This window comes from Ranitomeya variabilis, chromosome 2 (genome assembly GCF_051348905.1).
Source record: "Ranitomeya variabilis isolate aRanVar5 chromosome 2, aRanVar5.hap1, whole genome shotgun sequence".
NCBI classification, from domain to species: domain Eukaryota; kingdom Metazoa; phylum Chordata; class Amphibia; order Anura; family Dendrobatidae; genus Ranitomeya; species Ranitomeya variabilis.
Window position 1 is genome coordinate 638,395,404 of NC_135233.1, and position 20,599 is coordinate 638,416,002.

The window sequence follows — 20,599 nt, forward strand, 5'->3', positions numbered from 1 at the left end:
CTATGGGCATACAGGCCCAGGGCTCATGGACGGGATAGTACATCTAATGTCAGAAAGGGGTTAAAGAACAGTGTCAGAATGTGAATGTTCCAGATGTGGGACATAAACCAGAATGTGGCCCAGGATAAGGGACATATAGCAGAATTGGAAAAATAGATACCAGTATGGGACCAAGATGAGGGACATATGGTGGGGAAAATAAGCATTAGATACAATGCCGATTTTTCAAGTTTTCCCACCTACAGAAGACGAAAATACATACAAAAATATTGTTTTAAATAAGACAGAAACAAACATTTCCATGGTTTCGAATGATGAAAGCGGAATAATGTAAGGCTTGTGCACCTCAATCACAGCCTTATTAATGCTTGATCAAAAAACTATGTGCAGACACCGCAACACAATGCATGGATTGCATAAATTAATAGTGCTATTTCAAGTGTATTTTTTATTGAAAAATTTATGTTTTAAACTGATTACATTGATGAAAAAAGCACAAACGCCAAAAAATAATACATTGATATTTACTAATATTAATAATAATTATTATTCAGAAATTTTATTTTGTTTGTGTTTATTCCATTTTAGACAAGAACTCGCCGTGTCTGATACCGGGGATATAACAGAAGAATATGAGTATGTATTTGCTGATTTTGTTTTAATTTCTTTTGCATACCATAGTTAGCAATGTCATACAGATGCTTGTCTGAGATTTCCCAACCACTACAAGTCTGGGAATGCTGATAATCATTGGGGAGCAAAGAAAAGGTAAGTTTTTTGTTTTTTTTTAAAGCAGTGGCCATACTAGTACATGGATGACTGTGAGGTGCAGTATACATTATTGATCACTATGAAGTGCATTATACTTTATGTACCACTATGGGGGTGCATTATATTATATGAGTGACTATGGGGTGCTTTATACTTTATGGATGATTATGGGGGTGCAATACACTTTATATAACCCCTGGCAAAAATGATGGAATCACCGGCCTTGGAGGATGTTCATTCAGTTGTTTAATTTTGTAGAAAAAAAGCATATCACAGACATGGCACAAAACTAAAGTCATTTCAAATGGCAACTTTCTGGCTTTAAGAAACACTAAAAGAAATCAAGAACAAAAAATGTGGCAGTCAGTAATGGTTATTTTTTTTTAACCAAGCATAGGGGAAAAATTATGGAGTCACTCAATTCTGAGGAAAAAATTATGGAATCACCCTGTAAATTTTCATACTCAAAAATAACATCTGCATCAAATTAGATCTGCTCATTAGTCTGCATCTAAAAAGGAGTGATCACACCTTGGAGAGCTGTTGCACCAATTGGACTGACATGAATCATGGCTCCAACACGAGAGATGTCAATTGAAACCAGGGAGAGGATTCTCAAACTCTTAAAAGAGGGTAAATCATCACGCAATGTTGCAAAAGATGTTGGTTGTTCACAGTCAGCTAGCTGTGTCTAGAAGGTTTTTAAAGGCACACATACTGGTAGACCAAGGAAGACATCAAAGTGTGAAGACCGGAAACTTAAAGCAATATGTCTCCAAAACAGGAAATGCACAGCAAATCAAATGAGGAATGAGTGGGTGGAAACTGGTGTCAACATCTGTGACCGAACTGTAAGAAACCGCCTAACGAAAATGGGATTTATATACAGAAAAGCTAAATGAAAGCTATCATTAACACCTAAAGAGAAAAAAACAAGGTTACAATGGGCTAAGGAAAAGCAATCATGGACTGTGGATGACTGGATGAAAGTCATATTCATTGATGAATCGCGAATCTGCATTGGGCAAGGTGATGATGCTGGAACTTTTGTTCGGTGCCGTTCCAATGAGATATATAAAGATGACTGCCTGAAGAGAACATACAAATTTCCACAGTCATTGATGATATGGGACTGCATGTCAGGTAAAGGCACTGGGGAGATGGCTGTCATTACATCTTCAATAAATGCACAAGTTTATGTTGATATTTTGGACACTTTTCTCATCCCATCAATTGAAAGGATGTTTGGGGATGATTAAATCATTTTTCAAGATGATAATGCAACCTTCCATAGAGCAAAAACTGTGAAAACATTCCTTGAAAAAAGACACATAAAGTCAATGTCATGGCCTGCAAATAGTCCGGATCTCAATCCAATTGAAAATATTTGGCGGAAGTTGAAGAAAATGGTCCATGACAAGGCTCCAACCTGCAAAGCTGATCTGGCAACAGCAATCAGAGAAAGTTGTAGCCAGATTGATGAAGAGTACTGTTTGACACTCATTAAGTCCATGCCTCAGAGACTGCAAGCTGTTATAAAAGCCAGAGGTGGTGCAACAAAATACTAGTGATGTTTCAGAGTGTTTTTTTGTTTGTTTATTTTTCAGGATTCCATAATTTATTCCTCAGAATTGAGTGACTCCATTATTTTTCCCCTATGCTTGGTTAAAAAAGAAACAATTACTGACTACCACATTTTTTGTTCTTCATTTCTTTTAGTCTTTCTTAAAGCCAGGAAGTTGCCATTTGAAATGACTTTAGTTTTGAGCCATGTCTGTGATTTGCTTTTTTCTACAAAATTAAACAACTGAATGAACATCCTCCAAGGCCAGTGATTCCATAATTTTTGCCAGTAGTTGTATATGACTAAGGGGTGCATTATACTTTATAGATGACTATGATGTGCAATATACTTTATGGATGATTTTGGGGGTGCATTATACTTTATGAATGACTATGGGGGTGCATTATACTTTATGGATGTCTATGGGGATGCATTATACTTTAAGGAGGGCTATGGGCTGTGCATTATACTAGATTAATGAAAATGACCTGTGAAGTATAATATATGGAGGACTATTGGATGTTTTACATTACATGAAGGACTATGGGGGTGCATTATACTTTTTCTATGGAGGGCCATGACTTAAATGTACGCCCCTGGTGAGTATAATGGTTTATTTTCTTCTATATATTAAAGAATAGCGGCAGAACTGTGGACATGTAGCAAGATGGGGGATATATACCAGCATGGGCCCAGGATAAGAGTCATATAGCAGAATTGGCGATATATATACCAGGAAGGGGCCAGGATGAGGGACATACAGTGAGGAAAAAAGTATTTGATACACTTATGATTTTGCAAGTTTTCTCACTTTAAAGGACTGGAGAGATCTGTAATTATTATCGCTTTTAATTGGTTAATTGGTGAGCGAACCAGTGGATGTTTGGGTCTGGCAGGTTCGGCCGAACATTTAAAAAAATCGGACCCCTTTCTAATGAATGCAGGGCCCGAACACCTGGTGTAGACAACATGATCCTCAGATGACTGCGTGGGAAACACCGGCTCTGATCAGCAATAAGTTCGATACGATTGGTCAGAGCGCTGCGATTACTATGATGTCACGCACACATTATTGTGTGAGCTAGCAGCTGTGACAGATGGTAAAAACGTTAACGCTGATCATAGGGTTCAGCTGATGAGTACTATTCTCATCAGTGTACGCCTGGTCTCACTGATAGAAGCGAGACCAGGCAATGCTGAGGAGAGTAAACCAAACAGCACTATAGCAATAAATAAATAATTAAAAAAAAAATAATTTCTATATCTTTGCAGTGCAGGTAAAGCAGACAGATGCAGGCTGCAGCCACACCATATTTTTTAATTAATTAAATAAATGAGTAAAAAAAAAAGTGTGGTGTCCCCTCCATTTTTGACAACCAGACAAGGTGAAGAAGAAAGCTGGGGGCTGATATTCTCAAACTGAGTAGGGGTCATGGATATTAACTAGTGATGAGTAGTGTTGAGCATTCCGATACCGCAAGTATCGGGTATCGGCCGATATTTGCTGTATCGGAATTCCGATACCGAGTTCCGATATTTTTGTGATATCGGAAATCGGAATCGGAAGTTCCCAGTGTATGGTTCCCAGGGTCTGGAGGAGAGGAGACTCTCCTTCAGGCCCTGGGATCCATATTCATGTAAAAAAGAATAAAAAATATGGATATACTCACCCGTCCGGCGGCCCCTGGACCTTACCGATGTAACCGGCAGCCTCCGTTCCTAAGAATGAGAAGTTTAGGACCTGCGATGACGTCGCGGCTTGTGATTGGTCGCGTGAGCGGTCACATGAGCGGTCACGCGACCAATCACAAGCCGTGACGTCATCGAAGGTCCTAAACTCCTCATTCTTAGGAACGGAGGCTTTTGTGAATTAGACTTTTTTGGCTCCCTCTAGTGGTTACTAGTGATATGACTCTGGGATTTCCTTCCCTCTGTTTGCACCCAGCTGGGTCGTTACTTCAGGGGTGTTGCTATTTAAACCTCCTGGAACCTTAGTCCAGTGCCTGGCATCGGTGTTATCAGACACATTCTGTTTGCTCCTGTTTGCTGGTCCTGGTTCGTGCTAAATTAAGCTAAGTCTTGCTTCTTTGTTTTTTGGGTTATTTGTTTGCTATCATTTTTGTCCAGCTTGTACTAAATGTGATTCCTGACCTTGCTGGAAGCTCTAGGGGGCTGGTGTTCTCCCCCCGGGCCGTTAGACGGTTCGGGGGTTCTTGAATTTCCAGTGTGGATATTTTTGATAGGATTTTTTGCTGACCATATAAGTTATCTTTCTATATTCTGCTATTAGCTAGTGAGCCTCTCTTTGCTAAATTCCTAGCTCATTCTTATGTTTGTCTTTTCCTCTTACCTCACCGTTATTATTTGTGGGGGGCTTCTATCCAACTTTTGGGGGTATTTCCTCTGGAGGCAAGAAAGGTCTTTCTTTTCCCTTCTAGGGGTAGTTAGCTCTCCGGCTGGCGCGAGACGTCTAGGATCAACGTAGGAACGTTCCCCGGCTGCTGGTATTTGTGGTGCTAGGATTAGTTATATGGTCAGCCCAGTTACCACTGCCCTATGAGCTGGTTTTCTGTATTTACTGACTTAGCATTATTCCTGAGACCCTCTGCCATTGGGGTCATAACAGTATGCCAGGCCAATATTGAATGTTTAAAGCATTGCAGAAGTGGGATAAAAAGAAAGGAAATTCTGAGTTTTGTTTTTTTTTCCTTCCTTCTCTTCCTCCCCTTTACCTTTGAGTGGCGTGTGCTTGCTGCAGACATGAATGTGCAGACCTTGATTACAAGTGTTGACCAGCTGGCAGCTCGTGTGCAGGGTATACAAGATTTTGTTACCAGTAGTCCTATGTCTGAACCTAAAATACCTATTCCGGAATTGTTTTCTGGAGATCGATTTAGGTTTAGGAATTTCAAGAATAATTGTAAATTGTTTCTTTCTCTGAGACCCCGTTCATCTGGAGATTCTGCTCAGCAAGTTAAAATTGTTATTTCTTTTTTGCGGGGCGACCCTCAGGATTGGGCTTTCTCGCTAGCGCCAGGAGATCCGGCATTGGCGAATATTGATGCGTTTTTTCTGGTGCTCGGATTGCTTTACGAGGAACCCAATCTTGAAATTCAGGCAGAAAAAGCCTTGCTGGCTATTTCTCAGGGTCAGGATGAAGCTGAAGTGTATTGCCAAAAATTTCGGAAATGGTCCGTGCTTACTCAGTGGAATGAGTGTGCTCTGGCCGCAAATTTCAGAAATGGCCTTTCTGAAGCCATTAAGAATGTGATGGTGGGTTTCCCCATTCCTACAAGTCTGAATGATTCTATGGTGCTTGCTATTCAAATTGACCGGCGTTTGCGGGAGCGCAAAACCGCTAATCCTCTGGTGGTGTTGTCTGAACAAACACCTGATTTAATGCAATGTGATAGAATTCAGACTAGAAATGAACGGAAAAATCATAGACGTCAGAATGGGTTGTGTTTTTACTGTGGTGATTCTACACATGTTATATCAGCATGCTCTAAACGCCTAACAAGGGTTGTTAGTCCTGTCGCCATTGGTAATTTGCAACCTAAATTTATTTTGTCTGTGACTTTAATTTGCTCTTTGTCTTCTTACCCTGTTATGGCGTTTGTGGATTCAGGTGCCGCCCTGAGTCTTATGGATCTGTCATTTGCCAAGCGCTGTGGTTTTGTTCTTGAACCGTTAGTAAATCCTATTCCTCTTAGAGGTATTGATGCTACGCCATTGGCGGAAAATAAACCGCAGTTTTGGACGCAGGTGACCATGTGCATGACTCCTGAACATCAGGAGGTGATTCGTTTTCTTGTTCTGCATAAAATGCATGATTTGGTCGTTTTGGGTCTGCCATGGTTACAGACCCACAATCCAGTCCTGGATTGGAAGGCAATGTCTGTGTCAAGTTGGGGCTGTCAGGGAATTCATGCTGATTCCCCGCCAGTGTCTATTGCTTCCTCTACTCCTTCGGAAGTTCCTGAGTATTTGTCTGATTATCAGGATGTATTCAGTGAGTCCAGATCCAGTGCTCTGCCTCCTCATAGGGACTGTGACTGCGCCATAGATTTGATTCCAGGTAGTAAATTTCCTAAGGGAAGATTATTTAATCTGTCAGTACCTGAGCATGCCGCAATGCGTTCATATATCAAGGAGTCTCTGGAGAAGGGGCATATCCGTCCATCCTCTTCCCCTCTTGGTGCGGGATTCTTTTTTGTGGCTAAGAAGGACGGATCTTTGAGACCTTGTATTGACTATCGGCTACTGAATAAAATCACTGTAAAATTTCAGTATCCTTTGCCTCTCTTGTCGGACTTGTTTGCCCGGATTAAGGGTGCCAAGTGGTTCACCAAGATAGATCTTCGTGGTGCATACAACCTTGTGCGCATTAAGCAAGGTGATGAATGGAAGACAGCATTTAATACGCCCGAAGGTCATTTTGAGTACTTGGTGATGCCTTTTGGGCTTTCTAATGCTCCCTCAGTATTTCAGTCCTTTATGCATGATATTTTCCGGAAGTATCTGGATAAATTTATGATTGTTTATCTGGACGATATTCTGGTTTTCTCTGAAGATTGGGACTCACATGTGGAGCAGGTCAGGATGGTGTTTCAGGTTTTGCGTGAGAATGCCTTGTTTGTTAAAGTCTCAAAGTGTCTCTTTGGAGTACAGAAAGTTCCCTTTTTGGGGTTTATTTTTTCCCCTTCTGCTGTGGAGATGGACCCAGTCAAGGTCAGAGCTATTCATGAGTGGACTCAACCCACGTCAGTTAAGAGTCTTCAGAAGTTCTTGGGTTTTGCTAACTTCTACCGTCGTTTTATCGCTAATTTTTCTAGCGTTGTTAAACCTTTGACGGATATGACCAAGAAAGGTTCTGATGTTGCTAACTGGGCTCCTGCAGCCGTGGAGGCGTTCCAGGAGTTGAAGCGCCGGTTTACTTCGGCGCCTGTTTTGTGCCAGCCTGATGTCTCACTTCCCTTTCAGGTCGAGGTGGATGCTTCTGAGATTGGGGCAGGGGCCGTTTTGTCACAGAGAGGCCCTGGTTGCTCGGTAATGAGACCATGTGCTTTCTTCTCTAGTAAGTTTTCGCCTGCTGAGCGGAATTATGATGTGGGCAATCGGGAATTACTGGCCATGAAGTGGGCATTTGAGGAGTGGCGTCATTGGCTCGAGGGTGCTAAGCATCGTGTGGTGGTCTTGACTGATCACAAAAATTTGATGTATCTCGAGTCTGCTAAACGCTTGAATCCTAGACAGGCCCGCTGGTCATTGTTTTTCTCCCGTTTTGACTTTGTGGTCTCGTATTTACCAGGTTCAAAGAATGTGAAAGCTGATGCTCTTTCAAGGAGCTTTGTGCCTGACTCTCCTGGAGTCACAGAACCTGTTGGTATTCTTAAAGAAGGAGTTATTTTGTCAGCCATTTCTCCTGATTTGCGACGTGTGTTGCAGAGATTTCAAGCTGGTAGACCTGACTCTTGTCCACCTGACAGACTGTTTGTTCCTGATAAGTGGACCAGCAGAGTCATTTCCGAGGTTCATTCCTCGGTGTTGGCAGGTCATCCGGGAATTTTTGGCACCAGAGATCTGGTGGCTAGGTCATTTTGGTGGCCTTCCTTGTCACGGGATGTACGGTCATTTGTGCAGTCCTGTGGGACTTGTGCTCGAGCTAAGCCTTGCTGTTCCCATGCCAGCGGGTTGCTCTTGCCCTTGCCTGTCCCGAAGAGGCCTTGGACACATATTTCCATGGATTTCATTTCTGATCTCCCGGTGTCTCGGGGTATGTCTGTCATCTGGGTGGTATGTGATCGCTTTTCAAAAATGGTCCATTTGGTGCCTTTGCCTAAGCTGCCTTCCTCTTCCGATCTGGTTCCTGTGTTCCTTCAGAATGTGGTTCGTTTACACGGCATTCCTGAGAATATTGTGTCTGACAGAGGATCCCAGTTTGTTTCCAGGTTCTGGCGATCCTTTTGTGCTAGGATGGGCATTGATTTATCGTTCTCGTCTGCCTTTCATCCTCAGACTAATGGACAAACTGAGCGAACTAATCAGACTCTGGAAGCTTACTTGAGGTGTTTTGTTTCGGCAGATCAGGATGATTGGGTGACCTTCTTGCCGTTGGCTGAGTTTGCCCTAAATAATCGGGCTAGTTCCGCTACTTTGGTTTCGCCATTTTTCTGCAACTCTGGTTTCCATCCTCGTTTTTCCTCGGGACATGTGGAGCCTTCTGACTGTCCTGGAGTGGATTCTGTGGTGGATAGGTTGCAGCAGATCTGGAATCATGTGGTGGACAACTTGAAGTTGTCACAGGAGAAGGCTCAGCGTTTTGCCAACCGCCGCCGCGGTGTGGGTCCCCGACTTCGTGTTGGGGATTTGGTGTGGCTGTCTTCTCGATTTGTTCCTATGAAGGTCTCCTCTCCTAAATTTAAGCCTCGCTTCATCGGTCCTTACAAGATATTGGAAATCCTTAATCCTGTGTCCTTTCGCTTGGATCTTCCGGTTTCGTTTGCCATTCACAACGTGTTCCATAGGTCTTTGTTACGACGCTACGTTGTGCCTGTGGTTCCTTCTGCTGAGCCTCCTGCTCCGGTGTTGGTTGAGGGCGAGTTGGAGTACGTGGTGGAGAAGATCTTGGATTCTCGTCTCTCCAGGCGGAGGCTTCAGTATTTGGTCAAGTGGAAGGGTTATGGTCAGGAGGATAATTCCTGGGTGGTTGCCTCTGATGTGCATGCGGCCGATTTGGTTCGTGTCTTTCACGCTTCTCATCCTGATCGCCCTGGTGGTCTTGGTGAGGGTTCGGTGACCCCTCCTTAAGGGGGGGGTACTGTTGTGAATTAGACTTTTTTGGCTCCCTCTAGTGGTTACTAGTGATATGACTCTGGGATTTCCTTCCCTCTGTTTGCACCCAGCTGGGTCGTTACTTCAGGGGTGTTGCTATTTAAACCTCCTGGAACCTTAGTCCAGTGCCTGGCATCGGTGTTATCAGACACATTCTGTTTGCTCCTGTTTGCTGGTCCTGGTTCGTGCTAAATTAAGCTAAGTCTTGCTTCTTTGTTTTTTGGGTTATTTGTTTGCTATCATTTTTGTCCAGCTTGTACTAAATGTGATTCCTGACCTTGCTGGAAGCTCTAGGGGGCTGGTGTTCTCCCCCCGGGCCGTTAGACGGTTCGGGGGTTCTTGAATTTCCAGTGTGGATATTTTTGATAGGATTTTTTGCTGACCATATAAGTTATCTTTCTATATTCTGCTATTAGCTAGTGGGCCTCTCTTTGCTAAATTCCTAGCTCATTCTTATGTTTGTCTTTTCCTCTTACCTCACCGTTATTATTTGTGGGGGGCTTCTATCCAACTTTTTGGAGTATTTCCTCTGGAGGCAAGAAAGGTCTTTCTTTTCCCTTCTAGGGGTAGTTAGCTCTCCAGCTGGCGCGAGACGTCTAGGATCAACGTAGGAACGTTCCCCGGCTGCTGGTATTTGTGGTGCTAGGATTAGTTATATGGTCAGCCCAGTTACCACTGCCCTATGAGCTGGTTTTCTGTATTTACTGACTTAGCATTATTCCTGAGACCCTCTGCCATTGGGGTCATAACAGGAGGCTGCCGGTTACATCGGTAAGGTCCAGGGGCCGCCGGACGGGTGAGTAAATCCATATTTTTTATTTTAATTCTTTATTTTTTACATGAATATGGATCCCAGGGCCTGAAGGAGAGTTTCCTCTCCTTCAGACCCTGGGAACCATCCAGGATACCTTCCGATACTTGTGTCCCATTGACTTGCATTGGTATCGGGTATCGGTATCAAAATGTATCCACCATGGGGAAATGTTTGTCAGCCCATTCACTTAGTGTATGGGCTTTACAAGTCTAGGAGACCCTCTCCTTTAAATTGGGCCTATGAAGGTCTCCTCTCCTAAATTTAAGCCTCGCTTCATTGGTCCTTACAAGATATTGGAAATCCTTAATCCTGTGTCCTTTCGCTTGGATCTTCCGGTTTCGTTTGCCATTCACAATGTGTTCCATAGGTCTTTGTTACGACGCTACGTTGTGCCTGTGGTTCCTTCTGCTGAGCCTCCTGCTCCGGTGTTGGTTGAGGGCGAGTTGGAGTACGTGGTGGAGAAGATCTTGGATTCTCGTCTCTCCAGGCGGAGGCTTCAGTATTTGGTCAAGTGGAAGGGTTATGGTCAGGAGGATAATTCCTGGGTGGTTGCCTCTGATGTGCATGCGGCCGATTTGGTTCGTGTCTTTCACGCTTCTCATCCTGATCGCCCTGGTGGTCTTGGTGAGGGTTCGGTGACCCCTCCTTAAGGGGAGGTACTGTTGTGAATTAGACTTTTTTGGCTCCCTCTAGTGGTTACTAGTGATATGACTCTGGGATTTCCTTCCCTCTGTTTGCACCCAGCTGGGTCGTTACTTCAGGGGTGTTGCTATTTAAACCTCCTGGAACCTTAGTCCAGTGCCTGGCATCGGTGTTATCAGACACATTCTGTTTGCTCCTGTTTGCTGGTCCTGGTTCGTGCTAAATTAAGCTAAGTCTTGCTTCTTTGTTTTTTGGGTTATTTGTTTGCTATCATTTTTGTCCAGCTTGTACTAAATGTGATTCCTGACCTTGCTGGAAGCTCTAGGGGGCTGGTGTTCTCCCCCCGGGCCGTTAGACGGTTCGGGGGTTCTTGAATTTCCAGTGTGGATATTTTTGATAGGATTTTTTGCTGACCATATAAGTTATCTTTCTATATTCTGCTATTAGCTAGTGGGCCTCTCTTTGCTAAATTCCTAGCTCATTCTTATGTTTGTCTTTTCCTCTTACCTCACCGTTATTATTTGTGGGGGGCTTCTATCCAACTTTTTGGAGTATTTCCTCTGGAGGCAAGAAAGGTCTTTCTTTTCCCTTCTAGGGGTAGTTAGCTCTCCGGCTGGCGCGAGACGTCTAGGATCAACGTAGGAACGTTCCCCGGCTGCTGGTATTTGTGGTGCTAGGATTAGTTATATGGTCAGCCCAGTTACCACTGCCCTATGAGCTGGTTTTCTGTATTTACTGACTTAGCATTATTCCTGAGACCCTCTGCCATTGGGGTCATAACAGGAGGCTGCCGGTTACATCGGTAAGGTCCAGGGGCCGCCGGACGGGTGAGTAAATCCATATTTTTTATTTTAATTCTTTATTTTTTACATGAATATGGATCCCAGGGCCTGAAGGAGAGTTTCCTCTCCTTCAGACCCTGGGAACCATCCAGGATACCTTCCGATACTTGTGTCCCATTGACTGCATTGGTATCGGGTATCGGTATCGGCGATATCCGATATTTTTTGGATATCGGCTGATACCATCCGATACCGATACCTTTGAGTATCGGAAGGTATCGCTCAACACTAGTGATGAGCGAACGTGTTCCCCACTACTCTGTACTTGCCCAAGTATCACTATGCTCAGTGTACTCGGTGAGCCCTGAGCATTTCCGGGATTATTCGGCGGGAGCTCGGGTCTCCTCCTTGCAATTCTGGTGCTCTTTTGAGCCCCAATGACAATGCAGGGATTGTGAATCATGCACTCTAATGCCGCAGCCATCTTTGTTGTGGTATTACAGTGATTAGCTGGCCGCACAGCGTCATCAGGTCTATAAGAGACCTGGCACCGCCCTGGTCGCCGCATTCTGCTCCGGAGTTAGTGAGTGTAGGGAGAGCTTTTGCTGAGATAGTGTCAGAATCGTCCAGTTACTGTAGGTCTGCAACTGTTCAATCCACAACTCCTGAGAAACCAACAGTCCTTTTTAGGGCTAATTCGGGGGTCCCGAGACTGCAGCGCTAGGTAGGCAGGGGAGTCTATGTGCACATATCCACATCAGTGCAAGGCCTGCAGGCACTGTATGTGAGTACATAGCTCTCACTGCATACCTCCAAAGACTCCATTACTGTCTGCTGCTGCTTATTTAATGAATAAATAGCTGCAGTTTTCTGTGACTTTTTTTTTTCTTCACCTGATACCTGCTCTTTTTATTCTAAAGCAGTCCATAGCCCCCTTATTTCAACATGTATTTGCTTGGTCATGCTGCCTACTACAGCCAAGTTATTGTAATCGAAGAACGTGCAAATCTACCTTTTTTTTGTTGTTTTTTGTCCCAGACACCAGATGTGAGTGCGCCAAAAATTTTTTTTTTTGTGTGTCATAGCCAACTTGTTGACACAATTTAGTTGTGCTCTAAAAAGTCAAGGCCCCATTTAGATCAGTCTGTTATCTGAGGCTGACGGCTGGTGTATCTGTGGTGGAAAAATTGTAGCTTCACAGGCATAAGTTTCATAGTTCTGTCTGCTAACATTGTTCCACTCTTTTTTTTTTAGCAAAAAATCACCAAAAATAGAATTTTTTTTTATACAGTCTGTTATGTCAGGCAGAGGCCTTGTGTATCTGTGGTGGAAAAATTGTAGCTTCGCAGGCATAAGTTTCATAGTTCTGTCTGCTAGCCTTGTTGTACTCATTTTTAATTGTTTGCCAAATTTCACATACAAGAGGAAAAAAAAAATTATACAGTCTGTTATCTGTGGCTGCGGCCTGGTGTATCTATGGTGGAAAAATCATAGTTTCGCAGGCATATGTATCATAGTTCTGTGTGCTAGCCTTGCTCTCCTTTTAAAAAAAAAAAAAAATCACCAAAAAAATATATATATTTTATACAGTCTGTTATGTCAGGCTGAGGCCTGTTGTGTCTGTGTTTGAAGAGTCGTAGCTTTGCAGGCATAAGTTGCATAGTTCTGTCTGCTAGCTTTGTTCCACTCATTTTTTTTTTTTAAATTCTCCAAAACCCCCCCAAAAATGTATACAGTCTGTTATGTCAGGCTGAGGCCTGGTGTATCTGTGGTGGAAAAATCGTATCGTTGCAGGCATAAGTTGCATAGTTCTGTCTGCTAGCCTTGTTCTATTCTTTTATTCTTTTTTCAAAAATTCACCAAAAACCCCCCAAAAAAGACCTCGACTTCAACCAACACCGCCCGGTTCATCTTAATGCGCACTTGCTGTGTGATCTTGACCAGGTTCTGCAGAAGAGCGTTCGCCGCATCCTAATTTCTCCGGGTGTAAAAGAGCAGCCAATTATTCATATCATGGGGGCTGATCAGGACGGGACCCCTCTGCTCTCGCAACCAATCAGCAAACTGTGGATTATATTCAGCAGATTTGTCTTTTTGCATGATTTATTTCCGGAGGTGCGATTCTCTCTTCGAACTGTAGCAGTTCCGTATCGAAATTCAGCCCCCAGTCACAAAGCTCTTTCTGAACGCAGTCATCCTTTTGTATGTAGTTCATGAACTTCCCAACTTGCCGCTCCCTCTGTTCTGGTGGTAAGCGGGTGTGAACGGCCAGGTCTTTCATGATGTTGAAGTCGCTTCTCATTCTGTCGGTCAGACCTGTTAGGTTACAGAACTCTAGCACCAGTTTGATGGCTCCATCTGTGGCTCCCGGCTTGGGCCTCTGGGGGATGTTCACAATTAGGGGCTGGATCATGTCTTTCACTTGTTAATTGTATTGGTTCTTATTGTAGTCCACAAAGCTGATCTCACTTTTGTCTGCTGTCTTGAAGGTGGACGCTGTAGTCATTTTCCAGGCGATCTCATCTATACGGTAGGTTTTAGTGTTGGACTTTGGTGAGGACGATCTGTCCGATCAGCTCCTTGCAGCAGGCATCCTGGAACCTCTGAGGGCCACACGAGGAGTAGAGGCTGCTCATGATGTCGTCACAGTCTCATTCCTGAGGACTTTATGGCTGACATCAATGCTCAACATTATGCTGGACTTATACTGGAGGATGGAGGTGGGAAACCCCGGGCAGATGGCGAGTTGGTGGGCTCTGACTTCGGTGGCGTCGCTCGGGTTGTAATAGTCCTATCTGCTTCATATCCATTATCTTCAGGAGTCTTTGTGAAATGATGTTATGGAAGAAATGGAAGCAGGTGGGCAAGGTCGGTGGAATCTTGTTGGTCAGGGTAATTGTTATTCGCACGTTCTCTCCATTTCGAGTTTGGCTGAACACCTTGGTGACCATATTCACTCTTTTTGGTAAAAACAACACGTTCCATCAAACACCCGTGCCTTCCCTATGGTTTCTTCATGCTGGTACAGGAGGCCATACCGCAAACACTTGGACTCCATGGCGGGGTTGAAGTCACCGTGATACTGGTACAAGGCCTGCTGTGGTCAGGACACCAGCTTGATGTGGTTGGTCACAAGAGCAATCTTGGTTCCAGAGGCACCAGCTTTCGATTTTTGTACGTGTTCGATAGTCTACCAGGTGTTCACCCCGACGTCATGGAAGTCACGCCTATGGCTGCCCCATTCCCTGATAGACACTTCTGCAAGTCCAGCTGACACTTGCAGAGCCTCAGGCGATGGTCTTTCTGCTGCTGCCGGCGGACCTCTCTGGCACCCTCTTCTGATGAGCAAAGGCTCAGGCGCTGGCTGCTGAGATCTGACTGCAGGCCAGGTTCCTTGGGGCTACTGTACCTGTCCAGGAGGTCTTTGTGGGGCCTGCTCCTGCACACAAGCTCGGCCGCAGGGCCGGGATCTTGCTTGTCAGCTCTTCTTTTACTTCGTACACAAACCAAGCACTAGTGTGTATTGTGCCTAGTTTTTAATGAGGCCTTCATCAATGTTTCCTCATTCTCCACCACTAGATCACTATGGTCAACATGTTGTATGCTGCTACAGCCATTCAATTTTTGGGCAAGGGTGTCTTTGATACTACTCATAAATAATTTTTTAAATCTGTAACCCCCATGGGGAAATGTATGTCAGGCCATGCACTTAGTGTGTGAGCAGTACAAGTCTAGGAGACCCGCTCCTTTAAATTGGGCCTTCTTTTTAAAGAGGCCTTCCTCCACCTCTCATCATTTTCCACCACTAGATCACCAGGGTTCACTTGTTCCGTGCTGCTACATACAGTAAATGTTTTGGCAAAGGTGTCTGTGATCCCAATTAAATATTTTTTCAAAATGTATCCACCATGGGGAAATGTTTTTCAGCCCATTCACTTAGTGTATGGGCTTTACAAGTCTAGGAGACCCTCTCCTTTAAATTGGGCCTAGTTTTTAATGAGGCCTTCCTCCACCTGTCATTTTCCACCACTAGATCAATAGGGTTCCCGTGTTCCGTGCTGCTACAGACAGTCAATATTTTGGCAAGGGTGTCTATGATCCCAATTAAATACTTTTTAAAAATGTATCTCCCATGGGGAAATGTTTGTCAGCCCATACACTTAGTGTATGGGCATTACGAGTCTAGGAGACCCGCTACTTTGTAATGGGACAGTTTTTAGCAGGGCAGGCCTTGCAGTTAATACATAAGAAAACGGTATGGCAGGACCAACTGAAGAATGTGAAGTGGGTTTTCCTGTGGCCATCCAGTACCTGGGTTCAAAGGCTTATTGGTAGCAGGGCAGGCCTTGCATTCAATGCAACATTTTTTCAGGAAGCCCTCCTGTACCTCTCGTGAAAGGGGTATTGGGGTGCGTTGTAATTGCTGGCAGCCCAGCCACTCACTGCATAGGCAATAGCAGCATAGGAGACCCACTGTTTAATAATGGCCCTTTTACGAATATTAATGCTGCCTGATGCCCCTCTAAAAATAGGCTCTGTGACTTTGAGTCCCTCCTTCATAAATGAAACAAGATGTGTCACACAACACATGGCCAGCTAGGGTTGTTAAATCTTACAATGACATTTCCCAGTAAATGCATTTGTAGTGGTTGAAAGTAAAGTTAAAGTTGAAAAATGCATAAAAAACGCTGCGTGTGAACATAGCCCAAGTGGTGGAGGAACATTTTGATCTGGGGTTAATTATTTTGCCTCATATACAAGTCATTACTCTGGAGATGATGTACCTTAACATATTTCCCAGCAAAATCCATTTTGGTTTCGTTTTTGTATGTTTTTTGGTGCACCTGTAAAAATGGCGTGAAACTCTGACAGCAGCTCTGACAGCTGTACCCTTGGAGTCATAAATGCTTCCAGGGGCAATCCTCATGATGTTCCCATGTCATTTGAGCAGTGTTTCCATCATTTTTTGACCTTAAAACTACCCCTGGGGGGGGGGGGGGGATTGCGGTAAAAATACTTGGGTTTTCCATGGACTTACATTGGGCTCGTTGCTCGGGTCGAGTACCCGAGTATTCCAATTTGCTCGACCTGAGCAACGAGCATCTGTGCATTTTAGTGCTAACTCATCAATAATATTGACCTTCCCCTGCCTAAAAATAGCGGCCAGCAGCTGCCCCACAAAAGGAGCATCTATTAGATGCACTAATTCTGGTGCTTTGCCAGGCTCTTCCTACTTGCCTGGTCCTGTGGCAAGCAGGGCAATATTTTTGGGGTTGATGTCAGCTGTTTTATGGATGCTGACATCAAACCCACAGGTTAGTAAAGGAGCGGCGTCTATAAGACGCCCCATTACTAACCTCAAAGTCAAAAGTAATAAAAAACACAGCCAGAGTAAAGTCCTTTAATTTAAATAAGCACACAAACTCCTTTACTTGAAAGAAACACCCTTTTCCCCATTTATTAGAGTAAAACTAAAAAGCTCAGAGTCTCCTGGATTCATGGCTGAGCGGTGGAATCATGAGACATATGGATTATTGTCGGACAGGTGAGGTATATGGTGTTTTATTATTTTTAGTTTTACATTAACAAATAGGTGAAAAACGTAGGGGTGTTTCTTTCAAATATAGGGGTCTGTGTTTTATTTCCATTAAGGGACTTTACTCTTAGTTTCTGTCTTTATTACATTTGACTGTGGTTAGTAATGAGAGTGTTGTATAAACACCTCTCCATTACTAACCTGTGCGCTTGATGTTATTGTCTATAAAACAGCTGACGTCAACCCCACAACTATTACCCAACTTGCTATCACACCAGGGCAAGAGGGAAGAGCAATGCTAAGTGCCAGAATTAGCTCATGATATGGATGTGCCATTTCTAGGCAGCTAAGGGCAATATTCATGGCACCCTTTTAGGCTATTAATATCAGTTTGCAGCTGATAGCATAGCCTTTGCTGGTTAGTAAATATAGTGGGGACCCCACATCATTTTTTGAGGGGTTCTCCCCTCTGATAATTGGAACCTTTATAGCTATTGGCCCCTTCCCAGAATATTAACATCAGCCCCCAGCTTTGCCTGGTTCTGAATATTACAGGAGGCCCCATGCCATTATTTTCATAATTTTTTTTATTTATTAAGTACAGTAAAATATACTCCCAAGGTAACCTTACTTCACAGCCCCCAGGTGTTCCATCAGCTGGAAACACAAGTAAATCTAAAGTTTCCCATGTGTTTGAGGCATCGCAGCTGCTGGGGGACCACTTGGCTGTGAACTTTGGTAGCCTAATTACCTGAGTTCACAGCCACTGGATCTCAAGGAAGCTCAAGTGCCAGACTGATGAATACCAGAGGGCTGGACTCGCGGTTGGTCATCAGTCTGGCACTGTCACTGCGCAGCATCATAACGAGATGCTCTGAACTCAGGTGACCTTACAGTAAGGCTATTTCAGTTCACAGGGGCCCTGCCTTGTGAGAACTGGGTGGTTTTATCTGAGATAACCTTACTGATGACACCTCAGTTCCCAGCAGCTGGATATCTCAGAGGGCAGCCCCACTGTATTTAACCCCTTCACCCCAAAGCTTGTTTTCACCTATTTTTACAAATCTGACCACTATCACTTTATGAGGTCATAACTCTGGAACGCTTCAATGGATCCCACTGATTCTGAGAATGTTTTCTCGAGACATAATGTACTTCATGATAGTGGCACAATTTCTTTGATATGATTGTGAATTTCTTTAATTATTTGTGAAAAAATCTGAAATTTAGCTAAAATTTAGAAAATTTTGCAATTTTCAAACTTTTAATTTTTATTCCCTTAAATCAGAGTCATATCACGCAAAATAGTAAAATAACATTTCCCACATGTCTACTTTATATCACCATAATATATCAATATAATTTTTTGTTAGGAAGTTATAAGGATTAAAAGTTGACTAGCGATTTCTCATTTTAAAAACAAGATTTGCAAAACCATTGTCACGATCCATGTTTGGATCTGTGGCAGATCTGGTTTCCCTCAGATTAAAACCTTTTTTCCTTTCAGGTCATCGGGGGTTAATGCAGTTTTTCCCCTGGTGGCCACTGGTGTAATTGCATTGCAGCTTGTTCTGCTGATGTGGGTGGTGACCACTCCCACCTTCCTTTAAAAGGTCACCTGGTGCATCAGCTGACTGTTGGTTATACAGGTCCTTTGGATACCAACCTTGCTGGAGTAGGAGCTTGCTGGGTGCTGTGGTTCTACAGCTGAATACTCATTCCTGGTGCCTTGCTCTGCTGTGCGGTGCGGTGCATTGCAGCAGAGAAAGCTAAGTGTGGTGTTATTGTTTCTTTGTCCCTTTGTTGTGTAACTTTCCTTGTGTTGTATTAGTGCAGCGGTGGGACCAGTGTTCTCACCTGCCAGTTCCCTACATAGGGATTAGAGCAGGGCAAGTGAGGGACAAGGTGTCCTGGTCGGCGATGGGTTGAAAGAACCCGTAGAGGGAAGGTAGCAAAATCAGGGCACAGCCTCAGGTGAGTGCAAGAGTTGCCCTTCCCTGTTCCCTACCGACAGGGCCCACCGTTGTTAAATTGTACCCTTGTGTGTTTCGCCATTTTGTGACCGACCCGTTAGGTCGTGTTACACCAGGACAGTCACATCGTGACAACCATTTTCTTAAGGACCACCTTGCATTTGAAGTGATTTTGAGAGGCCTATATGACAAAACAATACTCAAAAGTGACACCATTCTAAAAATTGCACTCAAGGTACTCAAACCACATTCAGGTTTCAGGTGCTTTAATTTTTTTTTTAATGTTTGCAAGGGTAACAGGAGAAAATGGACCATACACTTTGTTGTGCAATTTTCCCTGAGCATTCCGATAACCGATATGTGGGGAAAACCCCCTGTTTTCACACACGGCAGGGCTTGGAAGGGAAGAATGTCATTTCACTTTTTGAATGTAAAATTTGCTTGCATAATTAGCAGATGCCAAGTCGCGTTTGGAGAGTGACCGATGTGACTAAACAGTGGAAACCCCCACAAGTAACTCCATTTTGGAAACTAGACTCCTTAGGGAACTTATCTAGATGTGTATTGAGCACCTTGAACCTACAGGTGCTTCAGAGTTTATTTCACGTAGAGCCGTGAAAATAAAAAAAATGTATATTTTTCCAGATAAATCATTTTAGCTCCAATAATTGCATTTCCATAAGGGAAACAGGATAACAATTTGTTGTGCAATTTCTCCTGAGTACGCAGACACCCAATAAGTGGAGGAAAACAACTGTTTGGGTGCATGGCTTGGAAAGGAAGGAGCGCCATTTGACTTTTTAAATGCAAAATTAGCAGGAGTGGACGCCATGTTGCATTTGGAGAGCCCCTGATATGCCTAAATAGTGGATCCCCCCCACAAGTGACAACATTTTGGAAACTAGAACTCTTTAGGAACTTATCTAGGTTGATGTGTATTGAGCACCTTGAACCCCTAGGTGCTTCACAGAAGTTTATACTGTTAGGTCGTACAAATAAAAAAAAAAAAAAAATTTCCCACAAAAATCTTTTTAGCTCCAAATTTTGTATTTTCACAAACAAAGGTAACAGGCGAAAATGGACCCCAAAATTTGTTGTGCAATTTTCCCCGATTACACAGTGCAATGCTAAAAAGGGAAGAAATGCCATATTACAGAGCAGATTTTGCTTCCCTTGTTTGAGGGTGCCACTTTACATTGGCAGAGCCCCTGAGGTGCCAGAACTGCAGCACCCACCATAAGTGCTCCCATTTTACAAAATAAACCTCTCAATAAATTAATCTAGGGGTGCAGTGATTATATTGACACCACAGGTGTGTCACAGACTTTTATACCATTGCGCAGTGGAAAAAAAAATTACATTTTTATTGTGTTAGCCTCAAGTTTTACATTTTTATACTGGGAAATGGATAAAAATGGCACCAAAATTAGTCTCACAATTTCTGCTGAATGTAGAACTACCCCATATGTAGCTATACCGTTCTGCTTAACTATACAGAGAGACTCTGGAGGGACGGAGCACTATTTGCCTACTGGAACATAGATTTTCCTAGAATAGTTTGTGGATTCCATATAAAGAGCCCCTAAGTGCCCTTCTTGGAAATTATAACCCTGTGGGAAGGTATCTACAGATGTAGAGATGTAGTGACGATTTTGACTCCTTGGGTGTTTTCCAGAAAAAATC

The 20,599-nt window shown here is 43.6% G+C and overlaps 1 protein-coding gene across 1 annotated transcript in view; it reads left to right on the forward strand.

Annotated features, from left to right (window-relative positions):
• TNNT2 (troponin T2, cardiac type) overlaps positions 1 to 20,599 on the forward strand; it is a 331,594-nt gene that overhangs the window by 35,629 nt on the left and 275,366 nt on the right. The window contains exon 4 of the mRNA XM_077292793.1: positions 589 to 636. Coding sequence (XP_077148908.1) covers positions 589 to 636 — 48 coding nt within the window. The remainder of the gene's footprint in view (positions 1 to 588; positions 637 to 20,599) is intronic.